This window comes from Halichoerus grypus, chromosome 5, assembly GCF_964656455.1.
Source record: "Halichoerus grypus chromosome 5, mHalGry1.hap1.1, whole genome shotgun sequence".
Classification (NCBI taxonomy): Eukaryota; Metazoa; Chordata; class Mammalia; order Carnivora; family Phocidae; genus Halichoerus; species Halichoerus grypus.
The window spans coordinates 124001930-124015986 of record NC_135716.1 but is presented as its reverse complement, the minus strand read 5'-3'; the positions used below and the strand labels follow the sequence as shown (position 1 = coordinate 124015986).

Here is a 14057-nt window from a genome sequence, read left to right as displayed (position 1 = left end):
AATTTCAAGGAGTGTTAAAAACAGGGCTGAGTTTTTCTTAAATGACCTCCTAACTAAAGAACAAGATTTGGGTCACGGTTATTCCATTTCCCATAAATGTCATGCACTGTTCAGTCTCATCAGAGGAACAGTTAAGAGCAAGTGTGTGTGTGTGTGTGTGTGTGTGTGTGTGTGTGTTTTATGGGGTTGGTTCACATGTTGCCAGCCCTTTTGATCCAGTGGACAACTGATGCCTTGTGCATGTAGCATCCATTTCGTTCTTTTTATCTGCCCCAGCATCCTACCAGCTGAATTAAGAAACAAAACCTCATAGGCTATTCTAAAGGAGTCTGAGAAATGTTGATGAGAGGAAGGACACATGGAAAAGAGGAATGTACAGTTAAAATTTTAGATTCTGGGCGCCTGGGTGGCTCAGTTGGTTAAGCGACTGCCTTCGGCTCAGGTCATGATCCTGGAGTCCCGGGATCGAGTCCCGCATCGGGCTCCCTGCTCGGCAGGGAGTCTGCTTCTCCCTCTGACCCTCCTCCCTCTCATGCTCTCTGTCTCTCATTCTCTCTCTCAAATAAATAAATAAAATCTTTAAAAAAAAAAAAAAAAAAAAATTTTAGATTCTGGGACACAAGCTAGATTTTAGGTCAGCTGTGCTGAGAAGTGTGTGTTTGTGCATGTGTGTTGGGGTTTGGAAGTAGGGTAGGGAGCACTTGAGCTGTTTCTAGACAGTTCCATTTGTGTATGTCCAAGCATTGCAAGGCCTGTTTAGAAATTGCCTCACTGCTTAGAATTCTGTATTGTGAGATGTCTTTTAGTTGGAGACCGTGGAAAACCTTACCAGACTGGCTTGCGGCAAAAAAGAGAATCTTATAAATCAACTCCATGAGTGATGCTGGCATTAGCCAAACTCTGTGTAGGGCCTGGATAATGTGATCAGGACCCAGTTTCTTGCTCTTTCTGTGCTGCTGCCTAAGGTATCAGTGTCATTATTCGTATATCATCTTAAGGTTAGCTTGACACTGTCCTAGGATGGTGGTCAGCAACTGTTGGGACTCTGTGATTCCTTATTCATGTAGAACAGAGAAGGAGAGTATCCTTGTCTCAGAATTTCTAGCAAAAATTCTCGGGTTCATTCTGACTTAACTGACTTTGGTCACATGCCCACCTCTGAAATAGTCACTTGTGATGAAGGGAATCCATTAGGTTTTCCATCCCTGAAGCTGGGAGCAGTCAGCTTCCAATGAACCACAGTGATCCTCAGGTAACTGATGGATACTGAGAAGACAACCAATGGGATGGACGCTGGAGGACCTCCATTACTGAGTGCCCCCGTGAGGGGTTGGGTTTAAACTCAGCCACTTTGGAGAATGAGTTTAAATGAGTTTAAACTCAGCCACTTTGGAGAATGGGAGGGTCATGTGTTGTTTCCACCCTCCTGTAAATTGAAGAGGGGGGGAAATCATAGTTTTATGGAACTAGTATCCACCCACCTGTAAATTGTGGGGGGGGGAATCATGGTTTTATGGAAAAGAATTAAATAGAATAAAAAAGAGACCTCTGTATTTGAAGTGACAATTTTCTGAACCATCTTAGAAAACCAATGCAAATATTTCTGATGGGGAGGGAGTTCGGGAAGAGCAGATTTCCCTCTCTAGGTTGAAATGTACCAGAAGAAGCATTCTATAATACGAGCCAGGCCACTGGGCTGAGCACATTTTATACATTAGCCATGCAAATGTTTAAAACAACACCATATTTAGGTGTTTATCTCATTTTCCGGATAAGGGCTTATTCACGTTCTCACAGTTTATAAACAGAAGAGCTGGGTTTTAAACTCAGGTTTTCTTATTCTGAAGTCCATCTTGTTCCCTGAGCAAGTGTTGGATGTAGCTGTGTCCATCTGTACTCACCTCCTGTTAAAATCCTGGCTCTGCCCCTGCTTATGAAAGTGATGATCCATACTCTACCCATACCCAACTAGGGCCCTCATGGGACCAGAACAGACCTCGTTCTGGGCAGAAGTTTTCCCCACCGTGTCACCCTGTGTCAGTTGGGGGATCTACACCATGTTGTATGTGTGCCTTCTGAAAATGGGACTTTAGTTTGTCAGCCCCTCTTATTTCTCTAGAGGTCAGGGTGGGACTGGCGACAGACCTTTTCTCTGCTTCTCATTTTCTCCACTTGACCTTGAAAATGCCACTTAAAATGGAGTATTAGAATGATACAGGTGTGTATGAACATCTTATTTTAAAACCTATATATTCTTGGGGCGCCTGGGTGACTCAGTCGTTAAGCGTCTGCCTTTGGCTCAGGTCATGATCCCAGCGTCCTGGGATCGAGCCCTGCATCGGGCTCCCTGCTCTGTGGGGAGCCTGCTTCTCCCTCTCCCACTCCCCCTGCTTGTGTTCCCTTTCTCACTGTGTCTCTCTGTCAGATAAATAAGTAAAATCTTAAAAATATATATATATTCTTGTATTTTTTTTTTTTAATGTAAAAACCCCATTCTTTGCGTGGAGGACACAAATTGGAGTTCTGTGAAGTCTTATATAATTATAACCTTAATGCATGCCTACGGGTTCTGTTTCATTTTTTAAAAACTAGATATGTGAAATGCTGAACGTTTAAAGATATTTTTCCTAATCTAGTGTTGTCTTGCCCACACCTAACTTTTTTTTTTTTTTTTTTATCTTAGCCTCATGGAATCTTTCTAAAGCAGTTAACCTACTTTTCCTAGCAATAACAACTCCTTGGTTCACACTTACTTCATCAGGGCATGTACTTTTAAATTAAATTACATAATTAGAATAACAGATACAATCACCACGAAAGGGACTTGGGAACGAATGTGACTGCTTCTTGGTGCCATCCACCTCAACTTTGGGAGCAGCCATGTGCCCACAAGCCGTGAGTGTTCTGTGCCCCATGTGACCAGCAGGCGGGTAGTCTGTATGCTTCACCCGAGTGAGGAGCCCTGAATCTAGTGAATCCAGCCAGCGGCAGGCTGCTTACTAGTGTCTGCCGTATGAACCGCATCCCTCTCCTCACTCAGCCCCAAGAACGGCCTCAGGTAAACTTGTTCATGGGAAGTGAAGGGACTGATTTAGGACTTGGCTTGTTTGGTTAGACATGCTGAGGCCAGCACCCCAAAAGTAGGCCAGACAAGAAACATTCACAACCTTCAAAACATTCAGCATGGAAGTACAGAACTTGTCCCCTCCCCCCCCCCGCTCTGGGTGAACAGGACCATCCTGCCTGTTTTCATGTGTAAACTGGTTGATTTATGTCCCTGAATCATAGGATCATAGACAAACATGGCTTCTGTTTCCTCAGCTGTGAAGTTGGCCTTTCTGGAGACTGGGCCAAGCCAGAACTTAAATTTTAACTTTTGGTGCCACCGAGTGGTTGGTTTTGAGATAACCACTCTCAAGGAGAAGGACGGTTTGACAAATAATGACTGAAAAAAATATCTGGGGTGAATAGGCAGAGCAGATAGGATTTTAGGACAATGAAACTACTCTGAATGCTGCTGTCATGGTGGATCTATGTCATGAAATTTTCCAAACCCATAGAATGTACAACACCAAGAGTGAAGCCTAATGTAAACGGCGGACTTTAGGTAATGATGTGTCAGTGTAGGTCTGTTGATTGTAACAAACGTACCACTGTGGTGGCGAATGGTGTTGATGGGGGAGGCTCTACATATGTGGGGGCAGAAGGTATATGGGAAATCTGTCTTTCAGTTTTGCTGTGAACCTACAATTGCTTTTTAAAAAATCTTCCATTCTACATTTCCCTTCTAGCTACTGGTGTTTCAAGTAAGAGCAAGGTAAGATAGAGACATCATCTAGGGAGGTTGGCTGACTTCTCCAGCATTGATGACAGTCCCTTGATAAAGTTCCCACATTCCAGAGGCTGGGTCCTTAGTTTTGTAAATCTCAGAAACCTTTTATTTTTTCACTATTCCCAGAGTTGTTCAAATTTCCAGGGTTATATCATGCTCACTAAACTTCTAAGAGACTTGTTAAGTCAGAATGCTAGTGTAGTACTTTACAATTAGAAATGTTTATGTAGTGGGAGACCAAAACACAGGTGTTAGCTGGGCAGTTCATTTTCTGCCATGTAGGAAATTTATATGGGAAGACAGATTATACTGAATAGGTTGCTTGGTGAAGTCACAGTGGTGGGGGGTGTGTGGTATAGGGAGTGGTGGGGGGTGTTAGGTGGTTTATCTTGAAGGTTAGTATCATCAAGCTGAGACTGCCTTTTTTTTCTTTTTTTTTTTTTTTTTAAGATTTTATTTGAGAGAAAGTGTGAGTGTGCGCACATGCAAGAGCAGGAGGAGGAAGAAGCAGGCTCTCCACTGAGCAGGGAGCCTGATGTGGGGCTCGATCCCAGGACCCTGGGATCTTGAGCCAAAGGCAGACACTTAACCGATTGAGCCACCCAGGTGCCCCAAGCTGAGACTGTCCTGAGCACTTTAGGTCTATATGTGACTCAGAGCTGGGAATGTGTTGCTGGGCAGTGCTGATGACAGACTGACCTCATCTTTTTCTTTGGGCATTCTTTTGGAAACTCTGTGCTGAACATCTTGCTTCCATTAACTCATTCTTCCCTCAGGGCTTAGTATGACTGGCAGGGCAAATGCTCTAGACTTGCCAATAATGCTCTAGTCTCTGGAGAATCTGGTCACCATGATTAGCATTAGCATAATCAGCCACCATTTATAGGTTTTTGCTTGGGAGAACTGGTCTCTTTATTGCATGATAATTTTTAATAATTTCATTCTCAGAAGACGACTTGTTTTATGTTTTGGTGATTGTGTCCCCAAATGCAGGTTAAAATTAATATGTAAAATCCTTCATCACTTTGGAGTAGATTCCCAGTAGCAAAACAGTACTTGCTGAAGGCAGGAATTGTTCTAGGTTCTAAGTCAGTCAGAATGCATTTCTGCCATGCACTTGATGTCTGTCTTGAGAGCTATGTAAGACCTCACTACCTGCTTGCATATTACCAGCCTGTCCCGTGGTTCCTCATTGGAGCTCTGTTATTTCCAGTTCTTGGTATGGCCTCTCCCTGCCCCCGTTTCTGTTCCTTGTCCCAAACTGCTGCCACATAGAGTCCTCAGGCGGAAGTACTTGGGGGATATTTTCAAAGTTATAAATTGGTAGCCTGTGACTAGAATCGGATCCACAGATCTTTTACTTTTGCCAATATGTTGTTTTTAAAAGTTCGACTTACTTGACAAAACTTAAAATCGAGAAGATTCACAGAGAATTCTGAGTATCCAGTTTCTTTGCATACAAGTCGCTCCAGTTACACGGGGCCTATATCTCCACAGGTCAGTAAGTTACTGGAGTGGCCTAGAGAGGGCATGGACCTTGGAGTTATCCTCAGGCCCCACCCTGCCCTTTCACTCATTTATGTTACTACTTGGTCTTGGGGAAGGGGGTGACTCTTGGTGCATAGGAAAAACAAAAAACACAACAGGCCTAAGGAAAGCAGTAGTTTTCCATGGAGTTTTTGCTTCTTGTTCTTTTGCCTGCCTTCTGAGGGGAATTCCTTCCTAACTTGTTCCTAGCCTCTATAGAATCCTGCTTCTCTCAGTATGGCACCTCTCAGTATATCCCCTGTGGTTGCAAGAGGGGCGGTGTTGGAGTGTCATTGGGGAAAGCATACAGACTTCGGGGTCACAAGACCTGGATTCGAATCCCAGCTCTGCTCCTTACTGAGTTCCATTTCCTTTTCTGTAAAAGGAGGGCTGTAACTTGTCTCATGGGTTGATACGAGTATTAAATGGGATTTTGTATATAGAGCATCATGCCGAAGGTAGGTACTCAAACAGTAGCACTTCCATCCCTGTCTTCTATCAAGACTTGACTTTTCCTTCTTTGTGACCTTAATGAAATCTGGCTGAACTTCTGCCCCTGCTCTCCTGTTACTCATACCCCATTAATCTCATAATAAAGCTAACTTTTATTTTTTATTCCTTATAACTTCCAGTCTTTCCCAACTGCACACTTCAAATAGTTCCCTTTTCTTTTTTGTAGCCAGACTGTATGTAGAGTATAAGAATAATGATGGCAGGTGAATTTATTTTGTTTAGGAAATTCTATAAGAAGGCATATCTTCTATCAGATCTCTAATTGTGTATATAGTTTTATGATAGAAATTACATTTGCTTTTATAGCAGTCTGTTGAAATTCTGAGTGTACACACCTTTCTCCCTCCATTGTATGTTTATAGAAGTAGAGCCAAGGTCAAAAGCTGGAAAGTCATCAGAAAAAATTAGAACTGGAAGAGAGACACTTCGCCTGAGATCAAAGGGTCCTGCCACCATGGAAGACATGGTAGGTTATGTTTATTTAATTCCCGTTCTGCTTGGAAATGTGTGGATGTTCATGTTTGTTAGAGCTGGAAATAAAAGTTTCCAAAGTTAAACAAAATACCATATACTCTAAAGCATGGACTTTAATTCATTGCCCACTTAAACAATATGGAAATTATTGAAAGCATTTAAGAAGGAAATGTAGAAAATAAGTACAAGAGAAGAAATTGTGATCTATAGCCATCTTCAGCTATCTGCAGACAACATTTGCTAGAATCTGTAGATATCTGGACTGGCTCAGAAACTTAACCAAAGTTCCCTGAGAGCCAAGAGAAAGTCTCAGTACCACCTGTGGTAGCAGGCATACTTAAGGTTTTGATAATGAAAGATTATATTCATGAACTCCAGTCTCCTCGGGTAAAACCTTTTGTAGTCTTCTTTGACTCTTCTCTTTCATGTTCCATGTCCCTTCCATTAGCAAACCCTTGTGGGTCTACCTCCAGAATAGACCAGAATCCAGCAACTTCTCACTACGTCTGCCCTCATCACTCTGGCCCAAGGCACCTACATCTTGTCCTGAATATTGCAGTCACCTGTATTCAGTCTTCCTGTGTTCACCCTTGCCCTCTCTCTTTCCCACTGTGCTCAGCACAACAGCCAGAATTAAAAACACAAGTGGTTGCTTTTCTGTTCCAAACACTCCAGTGGTTTCTCATGCCACTCAGGATAAAAGCTAAAGTCCTCAGAGTGACCAACATGATCTGACTCTGCATTTCTTCTCTGATCTCATTTCCCACCACTCTCCTCTTGGCTCTCACTGCTTCAGCCACATGGGCCTCCTTGCTGTCCCCAAATACTCCAGATGCATCACAACTCAGGATCTCTGTACTGCTGTTCCCTCTGCCTGAATGCCTTGCCCATTTAGGGGCATGGCTCTACTGACTTCTTCATGTTTTTGTCCATATATCATCTTATCTAAAAGGCCTTTGAGTATCTTGCATAACAAGCAATTCCTGCCACCCCTCCCCCTGCCCAATCTCGCTTGCCCTTAATTTTCTTTAAAGCATTAAGCACAATAGGACACATTGTATCTTTGTTTCTTGTCTATCTGTTTAGTTCCTTTGCTCACATGTCTTGTTCACATGTCACCCCAGCGCCTAGAACAGGACCCGGCACATCAAAAGAGTTCACATCTTTGCTGAATTAATTAATAAATGATGCATTTAAACTTGAGAAGGGTAGGATTTTGCTGATTGACTCGGTCAGTTTTTGAGTGAAAAACACCAAAAGGGGGAGAGAGAAATGGAGGGACGAAAGGTGGAAGGAGAGAACAGTAGGGGTTAAGGGAGACAGTTAAGGACTCCAGGTGGCAAGTGGTGGTCTGCTCACCCAGTGAAGACAGCGGTGATGAAGTTGTCCTATAGGCAGCTGGGGGGGGCGGGCAGGGTCAGGCGTGCGTCTGAGGCTGGGGAGTTCCTGCATGCAGAGGGTACAAGTGCCAGACCCGGCTAGTTGTGTGTTCATATTGTCCTAGGATTCCCCATGTTTTTGAAGAGCAGAAGAGTAAAACCGGTGAACAGGGAGGAGGCCATTTTCACAGAGTGGGATCCCAGAACTTGTTGGGTGACGACTTCCAGGGTTAGTCATGGGGGTGGTTTGTTGGAGCAGACACTCAAGGAATCGTGAGGCCAAGGTTGTGCTTTTGAATGTTTGAGTCACCCAGAATGTTGTCAGTTGGGGGGAATCCAGAGGAAGACTCTGAGTTGGGTGCCTGGGTACTGGGTAGTGAATGAAAGGATTGACGTGGAGGCAAATGCAAGGAAGAGACCTGGGAGGGCCAGAAGCATTCTGCAAATGAGATATGAGGTATGTGAAAAACTCAGGGCAGTGACATCTGGCCATTCTGAGTCTCTACTTTCCCAGTGTCCTGCACACTCTTAGGCATATTGCTGTGGGCCAGTAAGTGTTTATTGCATGAGTGAGCAAACCTGAGTAGAAGAAAGGAATCTGGAAGAGAATGGAAGAACAGTGAGGAGGAGCTTGCAGGGGGAGCCAGGAGAATGCCCACCGCTTTCCATTCCAGGCCGGGAGGAACAAAGGACAGATCTTAAAACCGCTTACAAAGGAGGCAGAGGTGGTGGGAAAACTCCATGTCACTTCAGGAGGAGGGTCATTGAATAGTTAACATAATTGATATGTGTTGAGCACCTGCTATGTATAAGGTACTGGGATGAAAAAGAGCAGCTGAAGATCTATCTGGGGAGGTAGGAAAGATTCATTTGAAGATAAACATCTAAAACTCCATTCCTATTTGCATAGCGTGTTTCATTAAATAGGGTAATTGAAAGTAGCCTGTAATAAAAGGAAAAATTTTAGTTTGGTACTCATATTAATTTGGTGCAAATGTCTTATCTAAAGAATTTATAGATCTGAAACAAGTCACCGCCTTCTAACCTAGCACAAGTTCTGAAAACTGTGGGAAAATTCCACCTGCATACCTTATAAATTATTCAGTGTGTGTTTCTTGAGACGGGCTTTACAGTCCAGGTGCTGGTGATACAAAGATGAATAAAGACCTTGTTTCTCCTTTAAGGGGAGGGAGGTGTTGAAAGAAGCTATTGAAAACTGGGGAATAGGTTTAATGTCACAGAGGGCTGATCAGCTGCTGTCAGGGATGGGAAGAGAGAGAAAGGTGGCAGGGGGTGGGGTAGGGCGGGATTTCCATCCTGAAGAAATGATTGAGTTGGTTAAAGATGGGGAGAAGAATGTTCTAGCCCTGAAACAATGATGGGCTTGGGGGACCTTGTGAGTGTCCATGGGGTTGGGGTGTGGAGTGCTGGAGGGACCTGGTGGGGGCGTGAGGAGGCCTGGGTCAGAATGTGAAAGGTCTGTGGAAATGGAGCCATTTAAGAATTGTGAGGAGATGGGCGCCTGGGTGGCTCAGTCGTTAGGCGTCTGCCTTCGGCTCAGGTCATGATCCCAGGGTCCTGGGATCGAGTCCCACATCGGGCTCCCTGCTCGGGGGGAAGCCTGCTTCTCCCTCTTCCACTCCCCCTGCTTGTGTTCCTGCTCTTGCTATGTCTCTCTCGGTCAAAAAAATAAATAAATAAAATCTTTAAAAGAAAAAAAAAAAAAAAAAGAATTGTGAGGAGAGCAACATGGTCAGTTTTGCATTTTAGAAAATCCCTTGGTTCTAGTGGATGGATTGTTGAGCAGGGTAAATTTGAGGGGGTGAAGTTTGCAGGCAGGGAGAAAAATTAGAAAACTTCTGCAAATACCAAAAAAATGAGAGCTGAGCCCAGGCAATCAGAATGTGAGTGGAGAAGAGGTGATGAGATCAAGAGCTATTTAGGAGGTAAAATGGTAATATATTGACGTCTGATTGTGTATGGGAAGTACCGATATTTGTTATGAAAACTTACAATATGGCTGGTTGATACAAAGGTGGACATCCAAGTTTCTTAGCATAGCCTGTTGCTTTACACAGCACATCCAAAATATACTGTAAGGAAGGCAAGAGTGGTATATCGTTACTGTTTTTAAGGCTTAGTTCATATAAATAAAAATATGAGAAACTTGTAATATCCTCAAGGAAATAAAAATCGACATTTGTAATAAAATGCATATTTCTAATAAGTTTGGAGAACACAAAGCAACATATATTTCTAACAGTATTAAAAGTACTATGAATTTCTTACAATCTAATCTTGAATTCTACATTTGCGCCGATAGTTGATTATTTCACATCTTTGGGTAATTTCTTTTTCAGCTAGGAAGCTATTTAAAACCAAGTATTAAAATAAACTGAATGTAGAACCAGACTTTGTCAACATTAAACCAAGATTTTCAAAGAATAATAAAATGCATCCAACCATGCTTTTCACATAAACCTTTAATAGTTTTAGGAAGAATAAAATATTTTGGTACCATTAATACACAAAAATTACTTAAAAATAGTTGTTGGAGGCACCTGGATGGCTCTGTCGGTTGAGCATCTGACTCTTGATTTCAGCTCTGGTCATGATCTCAGGGTTGTGAGATCGAGCCCTTTGTTGAGCTCCATGCTCAGCGAGGAGTCTGCTTGTCCCTTTAGCTCCCCCTCAGCCCCTCTGCTTGCACTCTGTCTCTCTTTCAAATAAATAAAATCTTAACAATAACAAAATGATCGTTTCATCATTTCATCCTTACATTTTTATTTTTTGTGTATTTTTATAATGTATACAATATATTAATATAGTAATGTGTGTAATTTATGAAAGACACATACTGTTAAAAAATGATTAAAGAGAACGTGACTGGCTGGCTCATTTGGTAGAGCATGCAATACTTCATCTCGGGGTTGTGAGTTCGAGCTCCACAGGCATAGAGCTTACTTTAAAAAATAAACAAAATACAATAAAATGTTACTAAAATTAAAAAGAATCATTAAAGGTAATTTACATGATACAAGCAAACTTTATTCATGATGTGGACAGTCTCCTTTCAGAAAATTGCAAAATGGGGTAGAAGGCAAGAAGCTTTGATAGGATAAAGATTAAAGAACAAGTAAGAGAAAAATAGAAAATATTTGACAGGCTGGGGCCACATAGTCTTGTTTGGGGTGAGAAGTCCCAGAGTTGGCTTGTGTTTGGAGATGGGCTGACTGGATTATACTGTGTTTCGTTTTTTTTTTTTTTTTTTTTTTTTTTAAAGATTTTATTTATTTGAGAGAGGGAAGGACAGAGCATGAGAAGGGGGAGGGTCAGAGGGAGAAGCAGGCTCCCCGCCCAACAGGGAGCTGGATGCGGGACTCGATCCCGGGACTCCAGGATCATGATCTGAGCCGAAGGCAGTCGCTTAACCAACTGAGCCACCCAGGCGCCCCTATACTGTGTTTCTGATTAAGCAGATTATTTATAGGGCCAAGAAAGTTAGATAACATGACGCCTTGGACAGCACAGCTCCTTCTTGGGCCTATAAAGTTATTTCAACAATACGATAAAATTAAATAAAAAATAATGAGTATGTGTTCAGAAATGTTTGGCTCACTTTGGTGTGAGCCAGTAAAAGGTTTGGAGACCCTTCATCTGCAAGATGAAGGCTAAAGCCCTTTTCATGGCACACAGGACCCCTTAAGATCTAGTCCTGTCTGGCTATACTCTTTATCAGACTCTGTGACCTCACATAGACGTTGCGTGTCAACTGCAATGCTTTTTTTTTTCTTTTTAAAGATTTTATTTTTAAATAATCTCTACACCCAATGTGGGGCTTGAACTCACAACCCTGAGATTAAGAGTCCTATGCTCCACCGACTGAGCCAGCGAGGCGCCCCTGTTGCATACTTCTATTTGCAGTGCTCTCTCCTGCTTATCTTCCACCAGTGTATCTTTGAAAACAGTTTTTAAGTCACCTTCTTTCTCAAGTCTTCTGTGAATCTTAAGAGATTTAAATTTACTTTGCCTGTGATGCCTCTTACATCCTTTAAAAATTTTTCCTCATTATTACATAGCTACTTATTTTCACAGTTTTGTCTCCCCTTCTAGACTATTGCCAGCTACTTGGAGACTCTGTTCTGGCTTTTCTTCTTTGAATCCATACACTTAATACTAACACCAAAAATAAGTATTTACTGTCTTGATTTGTATTGAGTTACAGAGCACATTGTAGATCGGTTTCCATCCAAATGAGCTGATGTACACAACCATGAACTGGCTTCACATCAGATTTCATGTAAAAATAATATCTTATTTCTCTTTTCTTTGATAAAGCCCTCTGAAACCAAAAAAAAAGCAATTGAAAAGATTGATGATCTTCTTGAGTTGTACATGGGAATTCAAGATACTGATTTAGGTAAGATACTATTTTTTAAGTCTTACATTTCTTAATTGAATTTAGTGCTGCTTTATGTCTTGCTTGCATTTATACTCAATGATACTTTTCAAGGTAAAAACTGTAAAGTGATGAGAAAAACATAATGAAAATAGGGATATAAAACATAAAAGAATAATGAAAAGACCTGGCCCTTACCATTTACTAGCTGCGAGTCAACTTTTCTAACCTTCAGTTTTTAATCTATAAACTATAATAATAATAGCCTTCCTTCATAAGCTTGTTTTACAGATTTAAAAATTATATATGAACAAATTTTATAAATGGCACATATGGAATGTATTTGATACATCAGATCTACATTGATTAAATTATATATCATGTACTGTATGCACTTAATAGGATTACTGAGATCCTGTGAGCAGTGAATCAAACAGGAAGAAAAAGGACACACCTGGTGTGTGACTGATCAGGGCAGTTGAGCAGTTGAATTGCTGGGTATTATGTCGTCACTAGGATGTCAGGGTCTTGATTTATCAATTGCAAATAACAAAACAATAACAACAAACTGAATTCCAACTGACTTAAAGGATAAAAGAGGGGAATTGTTTTGCTTTTTATAACTGAAAACTTCAGAGGTAGATCCTGGCTTCAAAAATGGCTAGATCCGGAGTTCTCATGCTATCATCAGGATGTGGTTTCTCTTCTTTCCACTTAGGCTGCATTTTAGGCCCCCCTGGTGTCCCCTGGCAACTTCAGACCCTCCCTCGTGGAGTCAAAATGATGGCCGTGGCTCCATCCTCTACACCGTAGTGTCAAGCATGATGGGAAACAGGGGAGGGCCTTTTCCGAGTCATTCAAACAAAATGCTGAGGATTGACTCTGACTGGGCTGATGGGCTCACTGAGGCTGGGGGTTGGTTGGGTCTGGGTCAAATGCTCTACCTCTGGAGCTGAGAGTGACTGAAATACTAGGGCTGAGCTGGTGAAAAATCCTGGCCCCTCCCATGTAGAAGCCAGAAGAAAGTGCCCTTGAGAAGGGCAGAGGGATGCTGGGTGGTGAAAGAGTGTGCGCTGCGGTGGTTGGGCTTGTGTCTGCATGCACCCGGGTGTGCGCTCAGAGTGTGTGTGTGTGGATCAGGTACTTAATACATTTTTTTTTTTAAGCCAAAGACTTGTACTGTTTTGTTTCCCTCCTACCAGGTGTAAAGTATTTTACTCTGGCTCAGGTAGAGCGTTTGAAACTCATTATTCCTTTTCTACTTCAACTCATTCTTTTTTCTTATAGAGTCTGTTCTTATGTTTTTCTTGCCTTTCTGAACTTTTAAAATAAAATTTCTATGTTGGATATACGGATGCTGTCTGCAATTGAAGAAATATTAATACTCTTTTTTTCTAGTTCCTTGATTCAAAATATAAAATTTGCATATAATAGATACTTGCTCCATATAGACAAGAAGTTCAAGCTGAGATTATCCTATAGAAAGCCAGCATCTTAAAACTTTTCTACAAAAACTTTTCCTCAACCTTTTGCATTTGGAAAGACAGATTTGCGTAAGTGAGGTGGGCCTATGAAAATTATGCAAATGAAAGCAAAGGGATGGGCGCCTGGGTGGCTCAGTTGGTTAAGCGTCTGCCTTTGGCTCAGGTCATGATCCCGGAGTCCTGCGATCGAGTCCCGCATCAGGCTCCCTGCTCAGCGAGGAGCCTGCTTCTCCCTCTGACCCTCCCCCCTCTAATGCTGTTTCTCGCTCGCTCGCTCTCTAATAAATAAATAAATAAAATCTTAAAAAAAAAAGCAAAGGGGATTTATGAATGGCAGTGCTCTTAAATGCAGATTAGACAGTTTGGAAAAATGATATATATCTCTATTTAGTTGAGAAGTTTTCAAACAGTGTAACTGACTATTATAAGATTCAGAAACTTAGCCTATC

At 41.9% G+C, this 14057-nt stretch overlaps 1 protein-coding gene across 1 annotated transcript in view; it reads left to right on the top strand.

Moving 5' to 3' along the window:
• The window catches only part of GIPC2 (GIPC PDZ domain containing family member 2), a 74355-nt gene that overhangs the window by 50865 nt on the left and 9433 nt on the right, over positions 1–14057 (top strand). The window contains exons 4-5 of the mRNA XM_036113409.2: positions 6235–6338; positions 12064–12145. Coding sequence (XP_035969302.2) covers positions 6235–6338; positions 12064–12145 — 186 coding nt within the window. The remainder of the gene's footprint in view (positions 1–6234; positions 6339–12063; positions 12146–14057) is intronic.